The following is a 23927-nucleotide window of genomic DNA, read 5'->3' as shown; positions in this document are numbered from 1 at the left end:
GCTCACTGCCCCCCAAGCTCAAAGAAGAGAGACTTAGTCTGGGTAAAAAGCATCTATGGAATCTGAATTTCAAAGCTGTTTCACACACTTAGAAAACAGTGTGCTGTGTGTTTGCATCATTACTATAATTGAGAGTGACTGCTAAAGGAACACTGACAAGGGTGCGTTGGCACCCACTTCCAAAATTCCTAATTGAGGAATAATGTGAATGTATGAGAGGAGGGGTTAGCTGGCCCAGCTCCTGGCTCCTGAGTGACAAATGCGGTTAAAGCAGAGTAGATAAGGGACTAGTGTGTGTGTGTGTGCTGGGTGTTGGTACACTCACAATCCCCCAAGCAAAACATATGTATTTTGTCTATCAGAGTTGTTGTGGTTTTCCTCTGTCTTAAAACACTGAGCTGTATAGAGGAGGAGTAAGCAGAGAAAGTTTTTTTACCCCATCATACACACAGACAAGGCTTGGCCTGGTGAACTGCTCCCCAAAGACGCAGTATAAACATCAGTGTTCAAGGCCACGGTTCACTTGGAATGCACACCACCGCGGATTCCTGTAGTACTCTGTGACTTCCTCTCTCTCTACTTATTTGTCTCTCTCTCGCTGTTCAACTCTCCCTTTCAGCTAGAGCGTATTTTGGTTAAAACGCGGTCACTCCGCTGCCTTTACTGTGGGCTGTTCAGTCAGCATGTTGCTGCGCACCGGCTAAACACAGCGCAGCTCGGTGCTCCTGGTGTAAGTCAGCCCTGCTCTGTCCCGGGATGCCACTTTACCGTCAGCTGTGAGACAAAGTCCGCGGTGGAACCACGCGGGGACACGTCGCACACTTGCGGCTGGACATTAATAGATGGAGGGACTTGCGCCGCAGCCGCTGTTGACGCCGCACTCATCTGACTGGTTCACCTCCTCTGCTGGTACACGGGGGAGCGCGCTTGTAAGATGATTTGACCCGGGGATGCGAAAAGCTCTCTGGCATTAGAAGGTAGTTGGGTGACCGACGATGCCCCGCTGCTCACTCTTGCACTCCCGGTTATTGTTTGTGGGGCGGTGGGCGCACGGTACCTGGTTTTCCTCGGTTCATCCCCAGTAGCTGTACAGCTCCTGTGCCTCCTTGCCGCTTCGCTCCGCTCACCCTCTCGGTGTGGATAGGATAATATGACTTCCTGGCACCGAACGTACAGCATCGTCCCTCTGTGTCGCCTGCTCTGCTGCGCGGTGATCGCTGTCTGTGCGGAAGCCTCCAGCGCCGGTGAGTGGACGCTCATTAGAGCCAGTTACATCATATCCCAACAATTAGCTTAAATCTTGTATCATGTCAAGGCACGATTAAATGCGCAACATCAGCTCTCAGATGATGTCATCTGTGCCATCTGCAGGGGGTCGATGTTTTCCCAGATGCGTCACTCTCCATTATTTTATTCAGATTGTTTCCCTAAAGAACCTTCTTTAGGAGCATTTAAGGATTATATTTCTACAAAACTGTCATATCACTTGTTTTAAGGCACACTCTCTCTGATTTAACATACACTAACAGCTTAACAGACTGCTAGTCCTATAAAAAGTTACAAGATTATCAACATGTAACATGATTAGATCCTTTTTGTCTTTCTGGTCAATTTCAGAAAGACTGCTTTGTCATAAAAAACAGTCTAAATACAATCATAACAACATTTACTGGCTGTTACAATATAATAAATTCTTCATTTTATTATGTGCTACATTTGCCGTGATTTGGGCAGAACCCCACAAAGCATGTGTTAGAGAATTAAAGCAGTGCAGTAACAAACTACTAATCAGTGAAACCTCTAAACCCACCGTCAGGGACCAACTGTAATAACCTAGCCCACACCAGCACCTTCTTTTTAGCAGGTATTGATCAGGTGTAATTAGAAATTCAGTGCTTCACCTATTCAGAGATGTGCCAGAGGCCAGAAATGCTACAGTAACTGGGTCGGAGTGGATGTTACACTGGGACCTGCAGCCTTTTTCTGTCCTACATTCTAGTCCTGTAGCTCACTGAAATTGCTCTGGAAATTTGTATCTGAGAAGATAAATCACTTCAATAAATAATTAATTTCACTGCAGTTATTTCACCCCATAAAATCTTCTTTGTCATCGCTGTGCATCTGTGCTAACCTTGTTTAAAAGTATTTTGAAGCATGAGTGATTTGTCATTGTCACTCTATTAATACATTTGTTTGCATGAAGTGTTATCTGACTCTTGATTAAATGTTCTGTGTGTGTGTGTTGCACCACTACAGTAACTCAAGCACCTATCCCACATTTTATCACAGCTGGGTGATTCATACTGAATATGAGATGCTAAATGGTGCTTTCGTCATCAGAAGGGAGCATAAGATCTCTAAATGGGGCTCATCTGTATGGATAATGAATAAGTTTTGACATTCTGTCATTCGCTAATCACAGACTCTTCTCTTCTCCATCCCTCCCCATCCTTCCCCATCTCTTTTTCTACAGGTAACAGTGTGTGCTGGTCTCCTAGTATCACGTCTTGTGCAGAGTGTCTCCAACGTGGACCACAGTGTGCCTGGTGCTTCAAGGAGGTGGGACTGTATGAAACTGTGTGCTTGTGTGTGTGCCAGAGCAGAAGAAGAAAGGGAACATGACAGACATTCAGGAGCGTTCCTCAGATGACACACACTGAACCTTTGATGCCAGCCACAGATGTGAACATAATGTGTATGCTCAGGCTTAGGGGCCTGCTCTGTGACCTGTGTGTGAATGTTTCTATACACACTTTCTCATGCAGCAGCAGAGACAGAGCAACTTTTCATCCATTTGTTTAGTCTAGACTTTCACGCATATCACTGGGTTTCTCTCAAAGTCTGCATCTGCCTTGTGTGTTTATCTGCATCTGTCTTTGCTGTCAGGGTATCTGTCTGTCTTGTAAAGAGCCCACCTTGAATCAGTCATTTGAAGCTGCAAAGCTTACCAGTGCCACACCAGCTGCAACACACACGCACCCACACACACACAGAGGTAACCTGAGGATAGACCGAACTGCCAACGTGTGTATTTTTAGACTTCAGGTTCTTTCCACCCCTAAATCCTACCCATATGTGACGTCATTGAGCAGGAACGGGCTCACTGGTGTGTGAAAATGCCCAAACACCACTTCCCAAAACTTCCTACACACACTCATAAAATTCACTCAGCCAAGCACTTAAAGCTAAGCTCAAACCTTGTGAATATGTATGTTCACATCCTGCCACTTTCATTTAGTGCCAGTTGAAGGGGCAAACTGTGTAAGGAAAGTCCCCGGACGTCAACGCGAAACTATCTGATAATCTAATTTATTACAGGAGAAATTCTAGGGGACAGCCAGAAGTCTAGCTTTGACTGGGGTCACATACTCAGTCACACTTTCACCTTTTAGTGTTTTATTGCTGCTTTACTCTTATTCTATTTCTGTTAGTAAATTTGGATTAAAGATTACAGCTGCATAAACCCAAGACACAGAAGAGATCCGAAAGAAGTCCACTTGTTCTTGCGCTACATCTTAAAAAGCAGCCTATGTGTATTATTTCTACAACTTTTTGAAGGCGTTTTTATTCCATGTCTTCTTTGGTTTTCATTTTTCTTGTGTTGACTTTTGGTTTTGTAAAATTTGAACATACAAATAAAGTATAAAAGCTTAAAAGAAGGCCACAGCAAAGGAAGTGCAAATTTCCAAAGTCACCTCTTCTCCTCTTGGCCTTGCTAGGACTTTCCAGATGTGTACTGGCCAAGCCAGCGCTGCGACCTGCCAGTGAACCTGCTCAGAAAAGGCTGTGAGCCAGAGTTCATGGAGCAGTCAGAGACCAAGGTGGAGGTCAACACCACCATCAGCAGCACGCAAGTGTCCCCACAAGACATCAGTATCACCCTCAGACCAGGTACATGACAGTACTTGTTTATGCCTCACAGAGCAAAGCAAGTTTTCTTAAAGCAGCGGGGGTGAAATATAAATTGTGTGTGTTCCTAGGTTCAGAGGCCAGCTTCACTGTGGCTGTGAAGCAGCTGGAACGTTATCCTGTGGATCTGTACTACCTGGTAGATGTATCGGCCTCTATGAAGGAAAATCTGGATCATGTAGGTGTAGATACATTCAGCCTTAAAGAACCATAACCAATCAGCAAAGACAATTAGATCAACTACACAACTATTAGATCAATGGGGTGTATGAGATTCCTACTAACTTTACATCTGACATTTTTGTTTTCTTCTTGTCTTATCATATCATGTCATATCATTTTGTTTCACCTTCTACCTCTTCTACATTTCCCTCTTTTGTTTTCCTCTTTCTGTATAATATACTTTACCCACATTTGGCTTTGCCACCCTGTGTCCACTGGCTTCTGTGGACCTGCCTGCTGTCCAGCTGAAGACAGTGGGTGTAGCACTGTCTCTTCGCATGAAGGAGCACTCTTCAGACCTCTGGCTGGGTTTCGGCTCATTCGTGGACAAACCTGTCTCCCCTTACATCAGTGTTCATCCCTCCAAGATCAACAACCCCTGCAGGTAAGACAAAGAATTCATTGGTTAGATTAGTGATTGCTGAAAAAAAGCTGGTTAATCCTCTCCACATAGCTCAGTTTGTTAATTTTCTGTTTCTGTTTTCTGTTCTCCTATAAAGTAGCGAGATCTTTAAGACCTTCAAAGGTTGCTTTGTTATAGGCCTAAAATGTTCCTCTTTAAATGAGACAAGAAGTGTGGTGTAGGGATGTGAGTGCTTATTTAAAAAATATTCAAGCAAGTCACTACCATCAATTACTCCTGACTCATGGAGAGACTCATCATTTGTTATGATGATGAGCTGTCTCAGCAGATTTTTAGCATTTGTTAGCCCTGGAGGTTGTTTTTGAGATCTGCATTCCTGAATGTTGCATTTGATATATTTTTCTGTTTTTGGACTCTATCTCTCACCAGTGACTATGAGATTCATTGTCGTCCAACGCATGGCTTCCACCACGTCCTCAGTATGACCAGGAATATGAGCGAGTTCACACGGGTGATTAAACGACAGCGCATCTCTGGTAACATGGACAATCCTGAGGGAGGGCTGGATGCTATGCTGCAAGCTGCTGTCTGCCAGGTGTGTGCATACTGATGCACTTACAAGAGCTACTTGTGTGAAACAAAAAGATGGGGAGAATTTTTTTTTTTTAAGTAGATCATTTTCAGTTTCCTGGAGTTTTCCTGAATATGTTCTGAAAAATGTGAGCCAAGCCCAAATCTGACTAACCAGTTTAAATGCTGGTGAAAGCGACATTTATTCTGGGAGGAAGGTGGTAAACTGAGTCAGCACCGGATATTGTCACTAGAATTCCACTAAAAAATGACACAACTGCTGTGATATGGCAGAAATCACAGTTGCTTATACTTTGGCTGAAGGAGGGCTGTGAGCCACACCAGGCAGGGGGGCCCTGAGTAACCAGCCTGCGGGGAAACACTGTGGTGGTCACCACTCTAGAAATAGATTCTCCATTATGTCAGTCTGAACTGAAAACTGAATGGGTTTCCTTAAATACACACACATGCAACACACAGCCCCATTTTTTCTCACACTCTGCCTGTGACGAGGCAGAGAGAGACTCTTTGCTGGCTTGTTTTTAATAGGCATTAGAAAGAGCTGAACACTGTGTGAACTAATGCAGTTCAGATGAGTTAAACGCTTGAATATGCAGTTTCTTACCACATGAGTAAACCTTTAAAATATTAATCATGCACATATTTTCCAGATTGGTTTATGTGAGGGTGGCCGATGAGTGATAAAATTGTCCTAAAAATGATATAATTTGTTAGACTCATTTCCAGATGTAGATTTGTGGTGATGTTTAGTTGCATTACGATATACAGTAAGTTAAGTTTTTAAATTTACAGCTAAATATAATAACATTTCTGACTATGTTTTAGAGGGCGGTGGGTTGGAGACCAGAGGCAAAGCGTCTGTTGCTCCTGATGACTGACCAGTCATCCCACCTTGCTCTGGACAGTCGGCTGGCGGGGATTGTTACACCACATGATGGCTTGTGTCACCTGGAGAACAATGTCTACACAGGGAGCACCAGGCTGGTGAGAGGAGGAAGACATTTCTAGGGTGCCGGGGGGTCTTTAGGGTCAGAACAGCTGCACTTAGGATGACAAACAAAGGCAGCTAGTGATGGAATTATATAAAACTGACTCTCTAAGACTTGTGTGCTTGTTGACTTGCATTTTAAAGCTCACGGTCCCTTATTAATATAGACTGTAAATTACTAAATGAGTTGCAGGGGAAATATGTGCTGTGGATTTCAAATCTGACAATGTTGTACTCCAATTACAGATTGATACATTAAGATCATAGGTAAATTCCCACTTAAAGGAATAATTAGGAATTTAAATTTGGGAAATATGTTGTTATTATTATGATATATTTTCTTTCTTGCCAAGAGTTAAAAGCGACGATCATTGCCATACTGCAAGAAAAGAGAGACCGCAGTTCCTCTGCCTGGCTGAGAAGTAGTCTATAGAACACCACAGTCTGTAGTTTTTACACTTTGGTTTTTGTATGGATTAAACAACCAAGCTATAACGTCTTCAGGTGCTGGTAGGCAGAACTGAACAGAGACAGTCTAGCTGTTCCCCTATTTCCAGTCTTCGTGCTAAATTAAGCTAGCCAGCTGCTGTGAAAGCTTCCTTTATAAATCTTCTTATCTAATTCTTAATTGACACAAAAACAAATAGCTTTCTTTTCCCCAAAGTGTCATATTATTCCAAAAACAGAGTGATAAAAAAAGTTTTTAATTGAGTTTTTTTTTTTTTTTTTGTCTTTCTCAGGACTATCCTAGTGTGGGACAGTTGTCTGATAAGCTGCTCGAAAACTATATTTATTCCATATTTGCTGTGGAAAAGCAGCAATATCAGTGGTACGAGGTAATCTCACCTACATATGTGCACTTAACATACAGTACTGTACACTGCCACACACTGATGTGAGGGAGCAAGAGTTCCCGACCGTTTATTAACACCTTTGCGTTCAAGACATTAAATCACTATCAGCTACACTGTTACTTCTTAAACAGTGTCGGTGTTGACATGGGTGACTGTAGTATTTGGGGGAGTTTATTTTAAAGCATCAAAGTACTTCTTGTTCTCATCTCACTTTGCTTCTCTAGGAGTTGGTGCACTTGTTACCAGGCTCCTACCTGGGAAAGTTAGGCATCTTCCAGGCTTCAAATTTAATAGACCTGGTGGTGGACGCATACAAGGTACAGAGCACAGCTCTTGCTTTCTCTTCCAATGTTTTAGGGAGCAGCTTCTTTCTCTTGTTTAGATCCATTTGTCCTCCCTCGGTATATGATAAATTTGTTAGACAACAAGAAGGAGAACAGGGAAATGTAAAAGTTTGAGGAGAGGAATTCAGCAGCACAGCAAGAGTGGACTTTATGAGCCCACGCAGTCCTGGTTCAAAAGTGTTTTATGTAGTCTGCTGATCAGCTGAGCCAACATGAGCACTGTTGTCTTATGGCTTTGTCTGATCATGCAGGCTGACTGATACTATAAACACATTCCATTGCTAAAGAGGATTGTGAATCAGTGACGCAGCAGTATTTAATTGAGAAATCTGAGTCAGAATGTGCACAAAAATGACAGAGACACAAATAAGAAACAACTTAAACACATTGAAATTCAGTCTTGGGAAAATGAAGATCTTTTTGATCCTCGAAGGCCTAATGTTACAGAAAAACACAGAAGGTTAAAGAGGTGTAAGACCCTCTGTGTGAGACTAGGCATTTGTTCAGTTGGCAGCAGACGAGGCTATAATCTTGCCTCAGGCACAGTGCTCTATTGTTTGTTTCTAGAATCTGCCAGACCCACAGATCCAGGTGCACAACCATGTTACATACACAAGCAGCAGAGCCCCAAACAAAAGCTGGCATTATAATAGCTATCAGATCCCCACGGAAACCATGTGTCCTAACCATGGACGAATACAAAGATGCTATTTTTGGCCCCACCTCCTTGTTCCCATAAACCCTCCCTGCATTTCAGAAAAAAAGAAAGGACAACAGTGAGGGCTTTCTGAGGACACGTGACAGTTTTAATCAGTCAGAGATCTCCCTTTTTGTAACACTAGCAGAATATGCTAATTCAAATTTTAAACTGTCACTATCCTGTCTACTGTAATTGATTTTGACCTGCATTCACTTGCAACCAGTTTAATAATTTGGCTTTAAAGAATGTCTTGATATCTGGTAGAAAATTTGTTGCTTTGTATTTCTGCCCTTGCTCCTCCCAGAGGTTGTTGTCGGAGGTGGCAGTGTTGGTGTCAGTGGAGGACAAGGCAGTCAGCAGGTACTGGGTGTCTGTGTCTCCTGTCTGTCCTGACGGATCCACTGCTAAAGACCAGAGCTGCTCTGGAGTACAGCCAGACCAGACGGTAAACACACAAGCACACCTCCAGTACTCAGATTTAGCAGAGCACATGATAAAAACAGCAGAATAATGTAGCTAAATGTTACTCAGATATACACAGAAATCTTTAAATTGAGCTCCCCAGAGATGTCACAGACCATTTGTTGGTCAGATTCGATTACTGTGATACATACATCACTTTACGTGACAAGAAAGAAAGTATAGGCTGTATTTTACAGCAAAACATTTCCATGTGATTCCATAAACTTTCTGTCCTGAAGGCAGCGCCCTGTGTAATACAAGTCTTACAAATAAGACCGATATTTAGAAGCAGGTCAGTGCTGTCATATCTGTACCATTTACCACAAGAAAGGTCCTACACCACTATGCATCTCTACGCTACACAGGAATTCATTTGGTACTGTTTGGAACATTTTGGCTACATTTAGAAATATCCTGTCTGGTCCCTAAACACCACATGATACTCCTCTCCTCCTCCTTAACCTTCTGAGGCTCTTAGCTTACACCAAAATGCTTAGTCACTGCTCTATAGTTACTCCATTGTGCAAAGAGACTGAAGTTAAGACCTTTAATCCATGGGTGGATTAAAGTGAATTACGGGAAAGTACCCACATGTACTACAATGGTGATTAAAAATCAAGTAAAAGGCCTGAGTGTAGGCTCAAAGCTTTAGAATGCACACTTTTCCACACAGCCAAAACCACATCACAAGAGCTATTCAAATTAAATTAAGGCAGACATTGTCATAATTATGTAATGAGAAGTAGATCATTTAACATAATGATTTACAGCATACATTTTTACTCTGCTTCAGTTTGCTGAAACTGCAACTTGGTTGTTAAATAGTGATTAAAGTGTTGGTATGTTTTTTCCCCCTTCTCTTGCCTTACGTGAAGCTCTATCGCCTGTTGCCCTTTCTAAATGCTACAAACCTAAGTTTGCAGAAACACTAACATCTGAATGTAGGCACATCATTGTTTTGAACTCAACGCTAAGCATGTTAGCATGCTCACAATGACAATGCTTACATGCTGATGATTAGCAGGTATAATGTTGTTACAGTTTGTATATAATAAATCTAGAACCCAAATGCAGACCCAAAGCAAGAGGCAAAGAAAACTGACTGACATAGAAACATAAAGCTAAATATAAAATAGCTGAACAGGCAAATCACACAATCAAACCAAGACAGACCAGAAACTGAGGGAAAATGGCTAACAGTGAGCAAACAAAGGAGCACATGGAGAACAAAAGGGAACCCAGGAGACAGAGCTCAGAACAGAGTGGCAAGCAGGTAACAAAGGAGATGACCAAATGACAGGAACAGGACAAGGTACTGGATGATATGATCTGGCCCTGGAAAATGCTGGCTGGACTCTTAAATACAGGGACTGATAACTAAATGAAAACAAGGGTGTAAACTGGGCCGGAAATCAGAATAGTGAAGTTGGAGCTGAGAACAAGGGGCCAGGGTAGAAGTATGCCAAAATAAGAGTCTAAAACCGGAAGTGCGGGGGAATCACGACAAATGTTTACCGTGAGGACCATCATACATTAGAGTTTTAACATGCCAAACATTTGTTAATTAGCTCTATACACAAAGCTGAGGCTGATGGGACTCAGTTTTGCAGGTATTTGATCACTGGACAAATTAAAGTTTGGTGTTCATCCTCTAGAGGCTGTAGATATCAGTACAAAATCTTAAGGCTATCCACTGAATAGTTGTTGAGATATTTAAGTCTAGAACAAAGTGGTTATTAACTTATTTGTCTTCTCCTGCAGGTTTACTTCAACATCACCATTGGCCTTCGTACTTGTCCTGACAATGGTGAAGATGAAGATATAAGAGTGATGGTTCGCCCTGTAGGTTACAACGAATCCACCATCATTAGGGTTCAGTCTAAATGTCACTGCCGTTGTGGACCAACAAGACGCTGTCATGATGACAACCAGTCAGCTTGCAGAGGGACACAAGAGGAGGAGCAGAGGCCAAATCGCAGAATGATTCAGGCCTCAAACAGAGATTTAAACTGGAACTGCAGAGCCAATGGGTCTGATGTGGACTGCAGTGGTCGTGGGGTGTGTGAGTGCGGGAGGTGTGTGTGTGAGCAGAGCAGGCTTGGGACAGTATATGGAAAGTACTGTGAGATGGATGACTTCTCCTGTCCGTACCAAGGTGGACTACTGTGTGGAGGTAAGGTGGACACACAGCTGTGCAAACTGTACAAAGTATTATGTACATTAGTTCACAAGAAATAAACTAGAAATATGAGCACATTACACAATATACAGTTTTTAAGGCACTCCTGTAACACTCTTTTGTCTGGTCTGTGCCTTTCAGGGCATGGGGTGTGTGTGTCAGGTGAGTGTGTGTGCGAGGAAGGCTGGACAGGTGATAGTTGTGGGTGCCTCGTCTCTACAGCAACCTGCCAATCAGCCAGCGGCTTGCTTTGCAACGGGCGAGGAAGATGCATGTGTGGCAAGTGTGTGTGTGATGACCCCCGATACTCTGGAGACTTCTGTGAGAGATGCCCTGCTTGTCAAAGCACCTGCCAATCACACTGGTACTTGTCAGTTTCCGTTCGCTACCATATAACATGATGGGTACTTTTAAAGGGCTGCTTATGTTGATGCTGCTGTCATTGTGCTCTTTGGTCTCACTTCCTCTTAGGGAATGTGTGGGCTGTCACATGTCTCACGGTCTCACACCAAAAGAGGCGGAACCATGCAACAATACCTGTGCACCACTGGTGGACTACATGGATGATGTATCAGGTACAGCAAATGTAGCCACTAGAATCTGGTCGATACTGTAAGCAGCATTTCACTGTCCTCTCTTTTGCACCTCTGACCATCTGTAACTGCATGGCATGCTCAAACACCCTGGAGGACATTTCTGCATCACTGCAGCCAGATGTGGATGGCTGATGAGAAAACCAAAACAACAACAACAAGCTAATAAAAGAACAGCCAGTAAAAGAGACTGGGAGACTCTCATTTGGTGGATTTGTCAACAGCCATTGTTACAGTAATATAAAGATATTGATTAGTGTTGCTTTGATGTGAGAACTGAGCTGTAAAACACAGCAGTTTTCTGGTAATGTTACTTTCATTGATTTTTTAAAGTAATCCTGGAGGATTGTCACAAGGGCTTACAGCTTGTCTGAACTGAAAACCATCTCATTTCTGCTCTCTCTCTCTCTGTCTCCATATTTTTTCTATTTTTAGGCCCAACAGGGGACATGTGGATTCAGTGCATGTACATCAGTAGTGACAGCTGTCGCTACCACTTTCAGCTCAGCTTGCATTATGGTCAGACCCAGCTGCACATTAGCACAAGACCAGGTATAATGTCAACACGTGCGCTCACATACACACGTCTTCAGTCAAGGTCACTTCCGTTGCTACCATTGCTGCACCCTAGTGTATTAAAGTCAAGCATGCTGTCAGAGTTACAGCTGTATTTTACATTTTCCTTCGGTTCCCAGCTGACTTTCCTGATTTTCACACACACACTAACCTTTCCCTAAGCTTAAACCAACTCAGTCCGATGAGAAATCCTCACAGTGTTAGTGTGTTAACAGGTTCCGGTCCCCACAGTGTGAATAATACCAGGCACACACACACACACACACACCAGTTTAAAACCCACTTGTTCACACAAGACCTGGTTTACACACACACATGCATACATACACACACACACATTTTTGTGCATGCAAGTGCTACAGTTCATCCCTGCCTTTCTGATTTTTGGAACAGCACGGCTCATTGTGCATTCCCTCCCACCTCCCCCTACTCCCTCACCCTTCTCCACCCAACGGGATACTCTCTTCATGCTCACGCCTACTCCTCTTGTGTGCACCAGGAGCCAGGTCTCCACGGTAACCCTGTTACAAAATGTCAGAACGCTCTCTGGGCTTTTTGTGTTGCATGATGAGCCCATCATCCACACATCCCTGGCAGATATACAATCAGCTAACTATTCAGTACAGCACCGCTGGCCTAGCAGTGTGTGCATGTTTGTGTGGAAACTAATTTACTCAAGCACTGAGGTACTTGTCCTTTACTTGAATTTTGTTCATGCTGCTTTATGCTTCCATTCCACTGCATGCCAGAGGGAAAATATTGTTGTTTTCCTTTGCTACAATTCTCTAACATCTGTGTTAACTTTTCAGATTTGCATTTTACATTAAATCATAATAATAAGTCTATAACCAGTACATGGTTTGTGACCTCTTACAAAAAACTAGTTGGGGCGCCTTGAGAGATTTCAGATATTGTTTTTAACAGTTCCCCCAAAGAGATACTTATCTTTTAAACTTCTTAGATGGTTTTGTCTAAATGATTGAGAAATAAAGAAGTTAAACTCTTTATTCTCTTAGAAAAGTCAAAGTAATTCATCCAAATACAGTATGTGAAGTACAATCTTGTGGTTGTTTCTTTTTTGCTACATCAATCACCTCACGACCCCTGAGACTTATCCTGTGACCCCTAAGAAGGGGCCTAACCCCTAGGTTAAAAACCAATGGCCTAAACTACCAGAATGTGTATAAAGTTAAGTCAAGCTCCGCCTAGACCAGCTACAGCAGGAAATGTATATCTAATCTAATTATATCATCTAAAACAGTACATTAGTCACAGGGGGAATTTGTTGATTAAAGTACATGTTGTGACTTTGAGGTCTGTTTGAGGATTTATACTTTGTTTTAAGTGAAACCTGTGTGTGTTTGTGTGCATCTCCACAGAGTGTGCCAGCAGCAGCCGGCAGGTAGGGACTTTCTTGAGTGTGTGTGCCCTGACAGTGCTGTGCGGGCTGGTGGTGGTCGCAGTGTCCCGGTTGCTTCTACGGAAAAACAGCAGGTCACCAGGGGGTGCTGTTGATGTTTACCACTGCACTGGAAAGGTTAGCTCTGGAAAGTGAAGCACAAGGTGGTTATCAGCACAACAGGGTTTTAAGTGAGGGGAGTCTAAAGGGTCCCTGGAGCCCTCAGATGCTTCTGGGACCTCTTAATTCTTAAGCATAGTTTTTGTTTATATGAACTGTCTGCAGAAACCAGGAATGAGAAATTTGAGCCTGCTGCTAGAGGTGCAGCTGTATTTTTCATTTCCTCTTAACTCCCAGATCAGCATCCAGATTTGTGACCTTACAATGATGAACGGCACTTTGAGAGGGAAGCAGGAACTTTCTCTAAATATGTTTGCCTACAATGGTTTAGTCTATTTATAAGTGTTGGGAAATTCTTCATTTTTTTTGTTCACCATTCACTGCAGATCATCCAAATGACACCACAGATTATAGAATTGGTCACAGTTCCCTGGTGATGTTTCTATTGTAACATCACACTCTCAGTGGGAAACGTAGTACATATTTTATATTATCTGGGAGTTATGTAAGTGTTGTAAGGGTGTACCTACTTCCTCACTGATTACATAATGCAGACTTCTTAGGTTAACATGTATGAAATCTACTTAATAGTAAAGGGGAACTCCACTGATTCTGTGTGTCAAAATCATTTTACTAGACATCAAGATGACTACACAGCCTGTGTAGCCAAACAAAGTTCTTCGAGGCCTCTGTTGGACTTTTTTTTAATAACAGCAATGTGATAGATATAGTGTAACTATTGTTAACACACAGTATTTTAAGCCCTCATATAACCAGGTCTGCAATCCTATAACCTCGAGCTGGCAGATAACGTGAACGCTTGCAAGTCATGAACATGGAAACCTTTTCCATCTCTTCCATATGAGTGTGGCATCACAAAAACATGCCATTGAGTTGCAGTATATGATGTGAAGGATTCAGTCTTTTTGGACTGAAGGTCTCTGCTGCACTGATTTTGACATCTCTGAGTCCCCACATTTTTTTGAAATGTAAAGCTGAATTGACTATCATGTTTTGGTTTCAGTGTGAATTTGTGTGTTTCTTGATACTGACCTCATATTTCTGTCATCCTTCAGGACCTGTCATACATTCCTACAACCAATGAGAAGACAGTTACCTACAGAAGGGACTATCCACCTGACCACCCTGTGGAGATGCACACCGAGGTTTCCAAGATGCCCTATGGGGATCCCTGGCAGTGCTAAGCAAAGGTCAGAAGTCAAGGTCACAAGGAAGGTAACCAGTAGAGACATATAGAAGGAAAGCTGGACTAAAAGCTTCTTTTCTGCCCTTTAATTTTCATATTTTTTCGACCAGCCGTATGTGCACATTGTGATGACGGTAAAGTGTGAAACCCCACTGGAATAATATTTATAAAATAAACTCAGACTATGTGACGAAGGTGGCCACCATCCTGGAAATTCAGATGAAACAAAGAGCACAAGTTTGTCACCTCTTCTTCCTCTATAGCAACAGGGAGGCTACTTCTACAACAGGGTAATGGGTATTCATTCCTTGCTTTTAGCAATACAGCAATTACTGCTCTAAATTATGGATGTGTGCGAGTGCAGGTGTGTGCGTCTGTGTGTGTGAGTGGTGTAGGTAAATAGGTTTATGCTTTATCTAGGCTATTTATAATTTTTTTAGTAAACACTACATGTGATAATGTAATATTTTTTAGTAAAACGCTACATGTGATAATGTGATATTCCATCTCATAAACTTTTACAATCTCCATCTTTGTCTGCCCCCTTATGGTCAACTTGTGGTATGACATATTCTCTCAGATACTACTGTCTACACATCATTGACCTCATCTGCACTGACTTTGGGATTTAATTCATGAATCACACCAGTGACTCTATGCCTTTTTTACTTTGTTCCTTGTTTTTCAGTCATTTGTCAGTCACCTAGTTTTCTAGTGTTTGCAGATGTTTCTTTGTTGCATTTTGTTTTTGTTAACTCATTGACTACATTAGAAACTTATGTAATTTTTCTATTATGATAAGTAAAAACATAGTTTCATATGACTGTCAGTTGGTAATAATTGGGTTAGATTTGCACTTGAACAATTGTTTTGCATTATACTACTGAAAACTACGGGGTCTCTGTGGTGGGAGAGCTGTCATAGTGGGTCTGAAGTGATTAGTTTGCTACAGTATATGTTGGGCATTACAAGGCATCTATATGCTGTTGAAGCTATATAACAAAACCTGACACTGGAATACAAATTCACATGTAAAATACAGCCTAATAGCAACTGTATCATCAAATGCTTGAACAAGTGACATTTAGTACAGAGGCAGAACTATGTGCATGCATCTGCTGGTCATCCCAGAGCTACTACTATCCAGAACTGCAGCTACACTATGTTTAGACTCTGAGACAACTTCTGGGCAAAGGTACAAAGAAGCTTGAAAGGAACTGAGATCAGAGGTGGACTTACACTCCCCACAACCCTAATGCACCATCCTCTGGATCCAGAGTGCCAGTTGCCTGGCATTTTGTGAGCATCCTGTTCCTTTTCTAACTTTTTTCTTTTTTCTTTAACACATTGTTGTTTACAACAATAGCTGGTCTATTTTATTATAAGCCAGGAACACTAATGATTATTTATTGTGATTTTATAATTTTATTGTTTTATTTGATATGTTAATCGTACCATTATATGATCAGGCTACCTGAGTTACAGGTAGTAAGTACTGTTTGTGTTTATGAAGACTCGCTCTCCCTAAGCATGAGAATACTTCAGCAATAAAGTAATCATCTCATCTCACCAGGTACTGAGAACAGAGTAACAACAGCACTTTTTTGTGTAGTTATACTATTAATTAATGTTTTGTAACATGAATACTATCATCACAATAAAATTGGCAAGAATTTCATTTAATCATTTCTTGAGCTCTGTAGTTTTTCGATACTAAGAGATCGTACTGACATTTTAATCAAAACGTTATGCTAGTGTGGTGAAACATATCAAATGTTCAACGAATATTTATTACTAAGATAGTCAGTCTATATTTTATACACTGTCAACATTTTCAGTTCAGTTGAGTTTACGATTTTGTATGGGTCTGGTTTTTGAATAAATATTTATGTTCCAGCAAAATGTAGAAAAGGTCAAAGTCTGACCAACTTTGTATAAATCTTTTGCATCCAGTGCCGTTATGGTCCAAAACCAGGTAACTGTATAAATTGAACACTAGGTGGAGATGCACACTATGCAAATTTAGATAAGGGTTACTGATCACTGTACACATTTCCTGCAAATGGCAACTCAACTGTTATTGTAATAAGTGAAAAAGGGCCTGATGTGAGTACACTGTATGTATGTCAACAGTGCAGGACAGAAGTAAAACAATACCTTGATCAGGTAAATTTGCATTTTATTAGATGTGACTCAACAGAAATATTACTTCAACTTGTAATTTATTTGATTTAATGGTGCATGTCACTATATTTTTTCTAATATAGAGCTATAGGCTTGCACCACAAGTCAATTAGGATCCTGACCGTTCATTTTAAAAACTGGCTGAATTTTTCAGGTGCCTGAAAAAGGTTCTAACATGATGTGGTTAATGGTAGTAGTATTCAGTGCTTATGTAGTTATACCTGGTTTGAATGGTCGAGATAAATGTTAGGGGTTTGTCAGGCTATATAATAGTTTATATTTGTAATACTCAGAAAAAGGCTCTTTGATCACATAGTATACAAACTATTCTTAGCAGGCCTAGCAAAAAACGAATAATGTTCCAAATTTGTCCTGTTTTACTGACTCCAGTTATAATCATGGCTTATAGACAAAGATAAATTGTAACAATTTCTTTCATTGAAATGTAAAGCAACATTTTAAAAATAATATTTATATGTTAGAACCTTTTATAATTGTGTGAAGATGTCGAGAAAAATGTAATTCAATAAGAGACTATTCGTTTGATTCTAAAAAATTTTTTTGAATAAATAAGGCGCATAAATCATGTCTTCAAATAGGCTAACACAAACTGTAAAGTAACAATTTATTTTTAAAGAAGGCTACAAATAACATGTCTGAGGTAAGGACAGTGTTCATCCACAGCTGAAGTTAATTATAAAGTGCCATTTCAGCTTTTAAGTGTCCCAGAAATCACACTCCATACAGGCTAGGTAATTAAATGACAATGTGTTGCTTTGTTCTCATTTAATCTGGTAAATTATTCCACCGCTCTCTGTACCTGGGTGGTTTGGACAGTCTCGCGCATGTGCAGCCCGGGAGACTGGCTCGGGCTACCGGAGTGACTGCTGTCCGTGTCGCAGTTCCCTTTACCGAGTCCCGGTTCTCCGCCATCCTCTGAGCCCTCAGCGCTGTGCGTCCTCACATGCTTGCTGAGGTGGTCGGACCGCATGAACCGTTTGTGGCAGATCGAGCACTCAAATCGCTTCTCCCCGGTGTGCGTGCGCAAATGCCGCTGGAGCTCGTCTGAGCGTGTGAAGCGTTTCCCGCAGAAGAGCCAGTTGCAGACAAAGGGCCTTTCCCCGGTGTGCCAGCGCAGGTGGGCCTTCAGGTGAGAGGTCTTGCCATAAACCTTACCACAGCCTGGGATGTGACAACTGTGTAGACCCCTCCGACGCGGGCTCGTGCCACCCTGGCCAAGGCTCTCCGCCTCCTGACAGTTCGGGCAGTCGCACGTGGCTCTGCCGGCATAGCGCCGTGAGGAGGAGCGTGAAGATACGGGCACAGAAACAACGGAGGGCCCAGAAGTTACCGTTGTCTTAGGCTCTGTGTAGGGAGCTTGGACAGGTGGCCTGAAGCTGTCAAACAGGTGCTGTGTGGCGGGAAGCAGGTGTTGAGAGACACCGGGGTTGAAGGCAGAGTTGTAGTCAGTGCTGTAGCCGCTCAGAGGAGAGGGTAATCCGGCCGGGCTCTGTGTGTCCACCCAGCTGGTGCCCATCTCCCACCAAGCAGGAGGCCCGTTACCAACCTCACCCGCAGGCTTGAACCATGACTCATAGGGATGTGCGTGCATCCTTGGATACATCCCCGCAATACCCTCGACCGAAGAGGGGAATTTGGTGAGAAATACAGATCTCTGTGCTTGTGTAGGATCGGGGACATTGTTGTCTGATGGCACAGCGGTTTGGTACATTGAAAAATCATTTCCAAACGGAGAGCTGGCAGTGGTCACTGAAAAAGCGCTAGAGGACTCTATCAGCCCGGTCCCGTTAGTCCTCGGGGCTCCAGATGGAACCCCGAGAGAGGTCAGGCAGGTGCCCAAACTGCTGGTACTCGAGGCGCCCCCCTTCCACAGCTGAAAGCCCTTGACGAGTCCCGGGGCGCCATCAGAAAGAGCAGGAGAGTACGCGGGGCTGGGCTCACCGATCCTGCTGCAGGTGGCTGCCAGCATGGCAAGCGGGGCGCTGCCCAGCCGGGGCTCCTCCTGTAAGGAACGCACAGACACTTAGGCATGTCGCTCTGGAGTCGTGGCAAGACGTGGTGTGCGTAAATACGCGCAAAATGTGAGATAAACCGATATAGATCTAGTGTGTACGTTACACACTCTACGCAAAATGATAGGTCTTAAAGATTCAATTCAAGTCATGCAAAATTAATAATATTACATAGTTTAAGTGCGTCAATCAGAGACCACGAAGAACCGTATAGCGGAATATGGTAGGGGAAAACAAGTGAAATGGATAGAGTAAGCCTATTAATGACAATGCACTTTAACGTCATTAGTGAGAGATTTTCTACAATCAGTGTCCAACTGTGAAGTTCTTAAGACTACTTCTATTCGCTTGACCTGAGCCAGCATTCACTGTCATAATCAGTGAAAACAGAGGTTAAGAAAACTGGCAAGCTGCTACCGAACTAGTAAAGAAGTCTGAGCCATGGCAGAAAAACAGTACGAAGCAATATGCATTAAGTTTATTATTATCATATGAATATTATTAGTTCTTACAGCGACACTACTGTACGAAGTTTATTGAAACACCGAGCCTCCCTGTCAAACAAATATTTCAGCAGTTTCTTAGTAAAAGATGTGTCATTACGCGCATGTATATAGAAACTTAATCTTACCCCCAACAGTGTAGCAGCCATGATCCGTGCAGTGATACCTCCGGCTGACTCTGTGTGTGTCCCCAGTGACTGGACGTGATGAGTCTGCGTTTCCTCTCTGACTCCTGTAGTAGTTGTAGCTTCTTCGTGGCTTTGAAGTGCCGGTGAGAGCGCGGGGACCAATCCCAGGCCAGATCACATCTCAAGTTTTTGCGCTCGAGGTCTTCGTAAAATGATAAAGTGAGTTCTCACGGGCGCGCGCTTCAACAAGTAGGACAACAAAGTTAAGTCAAAGACAATACAGTAGAGTCAGTGGAACTATTTGACCACTCTGAAACACTAAGTGGCCATGCTTCCCACCAGTAGTGTCACATCACAAATACCAGTAATCGACTTCTCTTATCTTGAAACATTTATGTGGCTGAAAGTGTATTTAAATTATTTTACTTGTCTTTAAGGTAACTGATTTATTCACAGAACACAAACACAACAATGTTATGAACCGGGCAGAGTGGGCAACGTGCAAGGGCCCCAGGAGAGCCCAGTGATGGTCACCATGATAATAAACTGTGAGAATATGTATAAAAAGAAAATATTTGAAATATTCAACAATAACAGTACTTTCTGGATAGAGGGACAAATTAGGTTTAGTGTATTTTTAGGTCAAAGTAAACACTTGGGTTTTGAATGTTTAATGTGTCAGACAGAAAAGCTTTTTTTAGGTATTCAGTCTGATGTTGTAAAGCCATGCAGAGGGAGAGGCTGATGAATAAGAGGCTGGCCGGGTTCTTCCCATCCTGTCCCTGGGGCGTATCCAGTCAGCCCAGGGGGAGGGAAGGGAGGGCGCCACCACTGCCTCCACTATTTTATGTCATTCAACTTAGAACAAATGTCTCTTTAAAAACAAGACACCTCTTTCTGTGCTTTTCATAATTTTGTAAATCATTTAAATAAATAGTCAAACTTAGTAAAACTTAGATTCAGACTCAAGATGTGAAAAAAACTTTTACACCCTGAATGTGAATCTGTAAATACTCTAGTATTGCATCCTTCAATCACAAATGGTTAGCCAATATGATGACAAACACCCTGGAAATGACCTCTGCCTCTTAATATGCGAGCAAAACTGCAGAGGGGACATTTCATTTGAATTTCAAATGTAATAAAAACCAAGATTTAATTCATTTCCTTCATTTGTTGAGTATTAACTGCTTCCCTGCCATTTCTTCATGTCTTTTGTTCTAGGACCAGCCTAAATTAAGTCAGTTGAACACACGTAAAAGTTAATCACATTCCCCATTCACTCAGACCCCTACCCCCCAACACACACACACCGGCGAGCCTACTGTTTACGCTCATAGTGCACAAGATTAATTTTGGTGATGCATTCAAAGGCAAACAATTCACTCATCAGAGAGCCTGAATTTCAGTCTATACTTCAAAATGTTTTAGGAGACAGTTTTCACATTTTAGAAAGATAAGTAGGAGTGTGTAGGTCATGTACATTATTCTACAGGACTCCACACTATTTTAGTGACAAAAAAATCAGTTGCAATACATGTGACACTTTGACATTTGGGGAACTTTTAAACAGATCTTTATCCAGGGAGTTTGTAATTCAATAGAATATGTGTTTTCTGGCATAGTCAGAGGTTGCATAGTGGCCCAGGTGTGATTTGAAAAAATCAGACTGATTTGGTTTGTTCACATATCTGTGAGAACATCAGATCGGAGTCACTTGGAGGGAAAAAATTAGATATATAGCCTAATACCCACCTCCCAGTGGACCAGACAAAATCATAGGTTCCCACACTGGCCTTCGTTTTCCCCCACAGCCTCAGGCATGGCCAAATGCACAGGTGGAGTTTACAGTAGGCCATCTTCCCTTTAACCAGATCGCCGTCCACGTGAGCCAGCCAAACAGCTGTCTGTCTTTTCGAAGCATTCTTTTCCCACACTGAACGTGTGTGTGCTTTACAGGCCCCCCTGAAACCCTGTCCGAGCCTCAACCTGTTCCTTTAGCGATGATAATGACCACATTATCACGCACCATCGGACGTCAACAAAACAAGATTGTCGTGTGCTTTCCAATCACTTTGTGGGCACTGAGTCAGAAAAAGTGGAGAGAATAGAGTGAAATAAAGATCTGGCACCTCTCGGGGAGAGGGATGGGGGAAGTATTTTATTTCTCCTTGCTGTTTTCCTCTTCTCCTTTTCTTGTAGGTGGAATATAATCAGAGTGATCCAGAGGGCAAAGCAGCCATCTTGGTCAGCTGCCCTGCTGAGACAATTAGCAGGAGGATCACAGAGTCAAAAGCCAAGCTGCTTCAACATGACACAAAAAATTAATTGCAACATAGACTTAGCCAATCAAATTGTGAAAAAGAAATGTAAACTCAAATGGTAATTGAATTTTCAGAGTGACTGGGAGTCGTCCATGCCAATTTCCAGTGTAATAATGTGAATAATAAAGTGAGCTATGATGAATCGAAATGTGTTTAATAGCTGGATGTTTCGAAGACTCATGTAAAATCTAAGAAGTCATAATATTTGTACTATTAATATACACTACTATGTACAGCATGGGGGCGACAGTAGTTCAGTGGGTAGAGCAGTCGTCTCCCAACCAGAGGGTTGGAGGTTTGAATCTCGGTGACACTGAACTCCTAAGTTGCCCCTGATGGTTAGAGCCATCGGTTGAGTTGGTGCTGCAGATGGCTGCCTCGGTTCTGTAACGAAAACAAATTCTTTGTGTGTAACATACTTGGCCAACAAAGGTGATTATCCTTATCCCAGTATAAAAATGACCAGAGGGTACTAGGTCCCATTGTGGTATATACGGTGATATATGCTATAACCACATACAGTGGTTATAGGTTCCTTACAGCAGTGGCTGCACTGCTGTGAGGAATCTTGGAGTCATTTTTAACCAGGATATGTCCTTTAAATCACACTTAAACCAAGTCTCTAGAACTGCCTTCTTTCACCTGCACAATATTGCCAAAATCAGGAGCATCCTGTCTCAAAGTGATCCTGAAAAACTGGTCCATGCATTTGTTACTTCCAGCCTGGACTACTGTAACTCTTTACTATCAGGATGTCCCAATAATTCCCTAAAAAGCCTCCAGTTAATCCAAAATGCTGCAGCCAGAGTACTGACAGGAACTAGCAAGAGAGATCATATCTTTAGCCTTTAGCTATCAAGCTCCTCTCCTGTGGAACCAGCTCCTAGTGTCAGTTCGGGAGGCAGGCACCCTCTCTACCTTTAGGATTAGATTTAAGTCTTTCCTTTTTGATAAAGTTAGGGCTGGCTCAGCTAACCCTGGTTCTGTTGGAGGTTTCTTCCCTTAATGGGAGTTTTTCTTCTCCACTGTTGCCAGGTGCTTTCTAAAGGGGGATTCGTTGGGTTTCTCTCTATAATACTGTAACCTGACTAAGTAAAGTGCCTTGAGATGATTTCTGTTGTGATTTAGCACTATACAAATAAACCTGAATTGAATTGAATTTACCTTTATGCCTTGCCACAGAGTAGTAAATTGACTCCCCTCTGACCTGAATTTTTGTGTTCTGATTAACACAAAACTCAACTTAGCTTGTTTTATGAGACTTGGGGAAAAGTCATCCAGGTGAGCCGTGTGCCAGGATGCGCCTAGAGCAGCTCCTCCTTGGCTTCCTGTAATTACTGTGTGGAGAGGGCACGTCCGCAGTCTGTCAGCATGGGGCTGATGGACGACTGTGGCAGCGGAGCTGGGAAAACGTGTTGGGGTTGCTGTGATGAAAATGTCCACATAAGTGATTTATGAGATCCCTTTTCATCGCACCTACAATAAACGATCAATATGTACTGAAACCCCTCTTTTTGCCTTGCAAGCCTACACGCAAACTGTCATGCAAGTTGTCTTATAGTGTACTTTCAATCAAATCAAGGATGGACATCTTAAACAGTACAATCATAGACATGTGCAGAACACTGACAGAACACAGCAAAACAAAGGAGCAAGCTCATGATTTTTATCTCACAATGTTGTATGCAGATACATAGATTTCAACCAAGAGAGCCATTTCCACCATTTCTCCTAAATGTATAGAAGTTTATCCCCATTGTGTGTGTTTGTCTCTGTCTTTCACACAGACACAGGGGTCAGGAAGGCCATCTCTCATCAGTCTATTTACCTATAGGCAGCAGACTGAGGGAATACTGGTCAGGATAATTACACTGTAGAGGCACTTCATTCGCATTCATATATACAGCACATACACCAGGAGACACTCTAATTCGATGAAATCAGGGAAAAAGAAGTGGATGAGGATGTATTCATAGGTGAGGAGAGGACTGTTCTCTGCTGTGTGTTCTAGACACAAGTTTGGGCTGTAGGTGAATTGAAATTACATTTTATGTGTAGCATCTCTTTCTCTCTGTTCCACACACACACACACACACGCTTAAGTTAGGTGTTGATGGATGCCTGAGGTTTGCTAAGTCATACATCACAGAGGTCATTTAACCTGTCAACACATCTGCTGTCTCTGCCGTATGAAAGAGAGGAAGAGGTGGAGAGAGGAGAAAGATTTATAAAGGCAAGGGGGGGGGG

The 23927-nt window shown here is 42.4% G+C and overlaps 2 protein-coding genes across 2 annotated transcripts; one reads left to right on the top strand and one right to left on the bottom strand.

Annotated features, from left to right (window-relative positions):
- The first annotated feature begins 645 nt into the window (after window positions 1-645).
- Window positions 646-16174, top strand: itgb8 (integrin, beta 8). The gene is made up of 16 exons (XM_020587990.1): window positions 646-1244; window positions 2474-2559; window positions 3720-3891; window positions 3981-4087; window positions 4377-4516; window positions 4925-5090; window positions 5912-6070; window positions 6815-6910; window positions 7153-7245; window positions 8277-8417; window positions 10196-10607; window positions 10755-10977; window positions 11085-11188; window positions 11642-11758; window positions 13162-13319; window positions 14378-16174. The coding sequence occupies exons 1-16, from the start codon at window positions 1151-1153 to the stop codon at window positions 14504-14506; spliced, it is 2397 nt and encodes a 798-aa protein (XP_020443646.1). The 5' UTR covers window positions 646-1150; the 3' UTR covers window positions 14507-16174.
- Window positions 16175-17469: 1295 nt separating this feature from the next.
- Window positions 17470-20052, bottom strand: sp8a (sp8 transcription factor a). Its single transcript, XM_020587996.1, has 2 exons — window positions 19357-20052; window positions 17470-18715 (listed from the first exon to the last, which is right to left on the bottom strand). The coding sequence occupies exons 1-2, from the start codon at window positions 19375-19377 to the stop codon at window positions 17492-17494; spliced, it is 1245 nt and encodes a 414-aa protein (XP_020443652.1). The 5' UTR covers window positions 19378-20052; the 3' UTR covers window positions 17470-17491.
- Between the last annotated feature and the right edge of the window lie 3875 nt (window positions 20053-23927).

Source organism: Monopterus albus, unplaced genomic scaffold (genome assembly GCF_001952655.1).
Source record: "Monopterus albus unplaced genomic scaffold, M_albus_1.0 scaffold493.1, whole genome shotgun sequence".
Taxonomy (NCBI): Eukaryota; Metazoa; Chordata; class Actinopteri; order Synbranchiformes; family Synbranchidae; genus Monopterus; species Monopterus albus.
The sequence above is the reverse complement of the archived record's forward strand: the minus strand, read 5'-3'. Positions and strand labels throughout refer to the sequence as shown.

Bases quoted from the DNA above. Each gene is read 5' to 3' on its own strand.
- itgb8 (XM_020587990.1), top strand. From the start codon at position 1,151: ATGACTTCCTGGCACCGAACGTACAGCATCGTCCCTCTGTGTCGCCTG. The intron at 5,091-5,911 runs GTGTGTGCATAC...ACTATGTTTTAG, and splicing joins TGCAAGCTGCTGTCTGCCAG to AGGGCGGTGGGTTGGAGACC. The intron at 13,320-14,377 runs GTTAGCTCTGGA...GTCATCCTTCAG, and splicing joins TTTACCACTGCACTGGAAAG to GACCTGTCATACATTCCTAC.
- sp8a (XM_020587996.1), bottom strand. From the start codon at position 19,377: ATGGCTGCTACACTGTTGGGG. The intron at 18,716-19,356 runs GTAAGATTAAGT...CGTTCCTTACAG, and splicing joins TGGCTGCTACACTGTTGGGG to GAGGAGCCCCGGCTGGGCAG.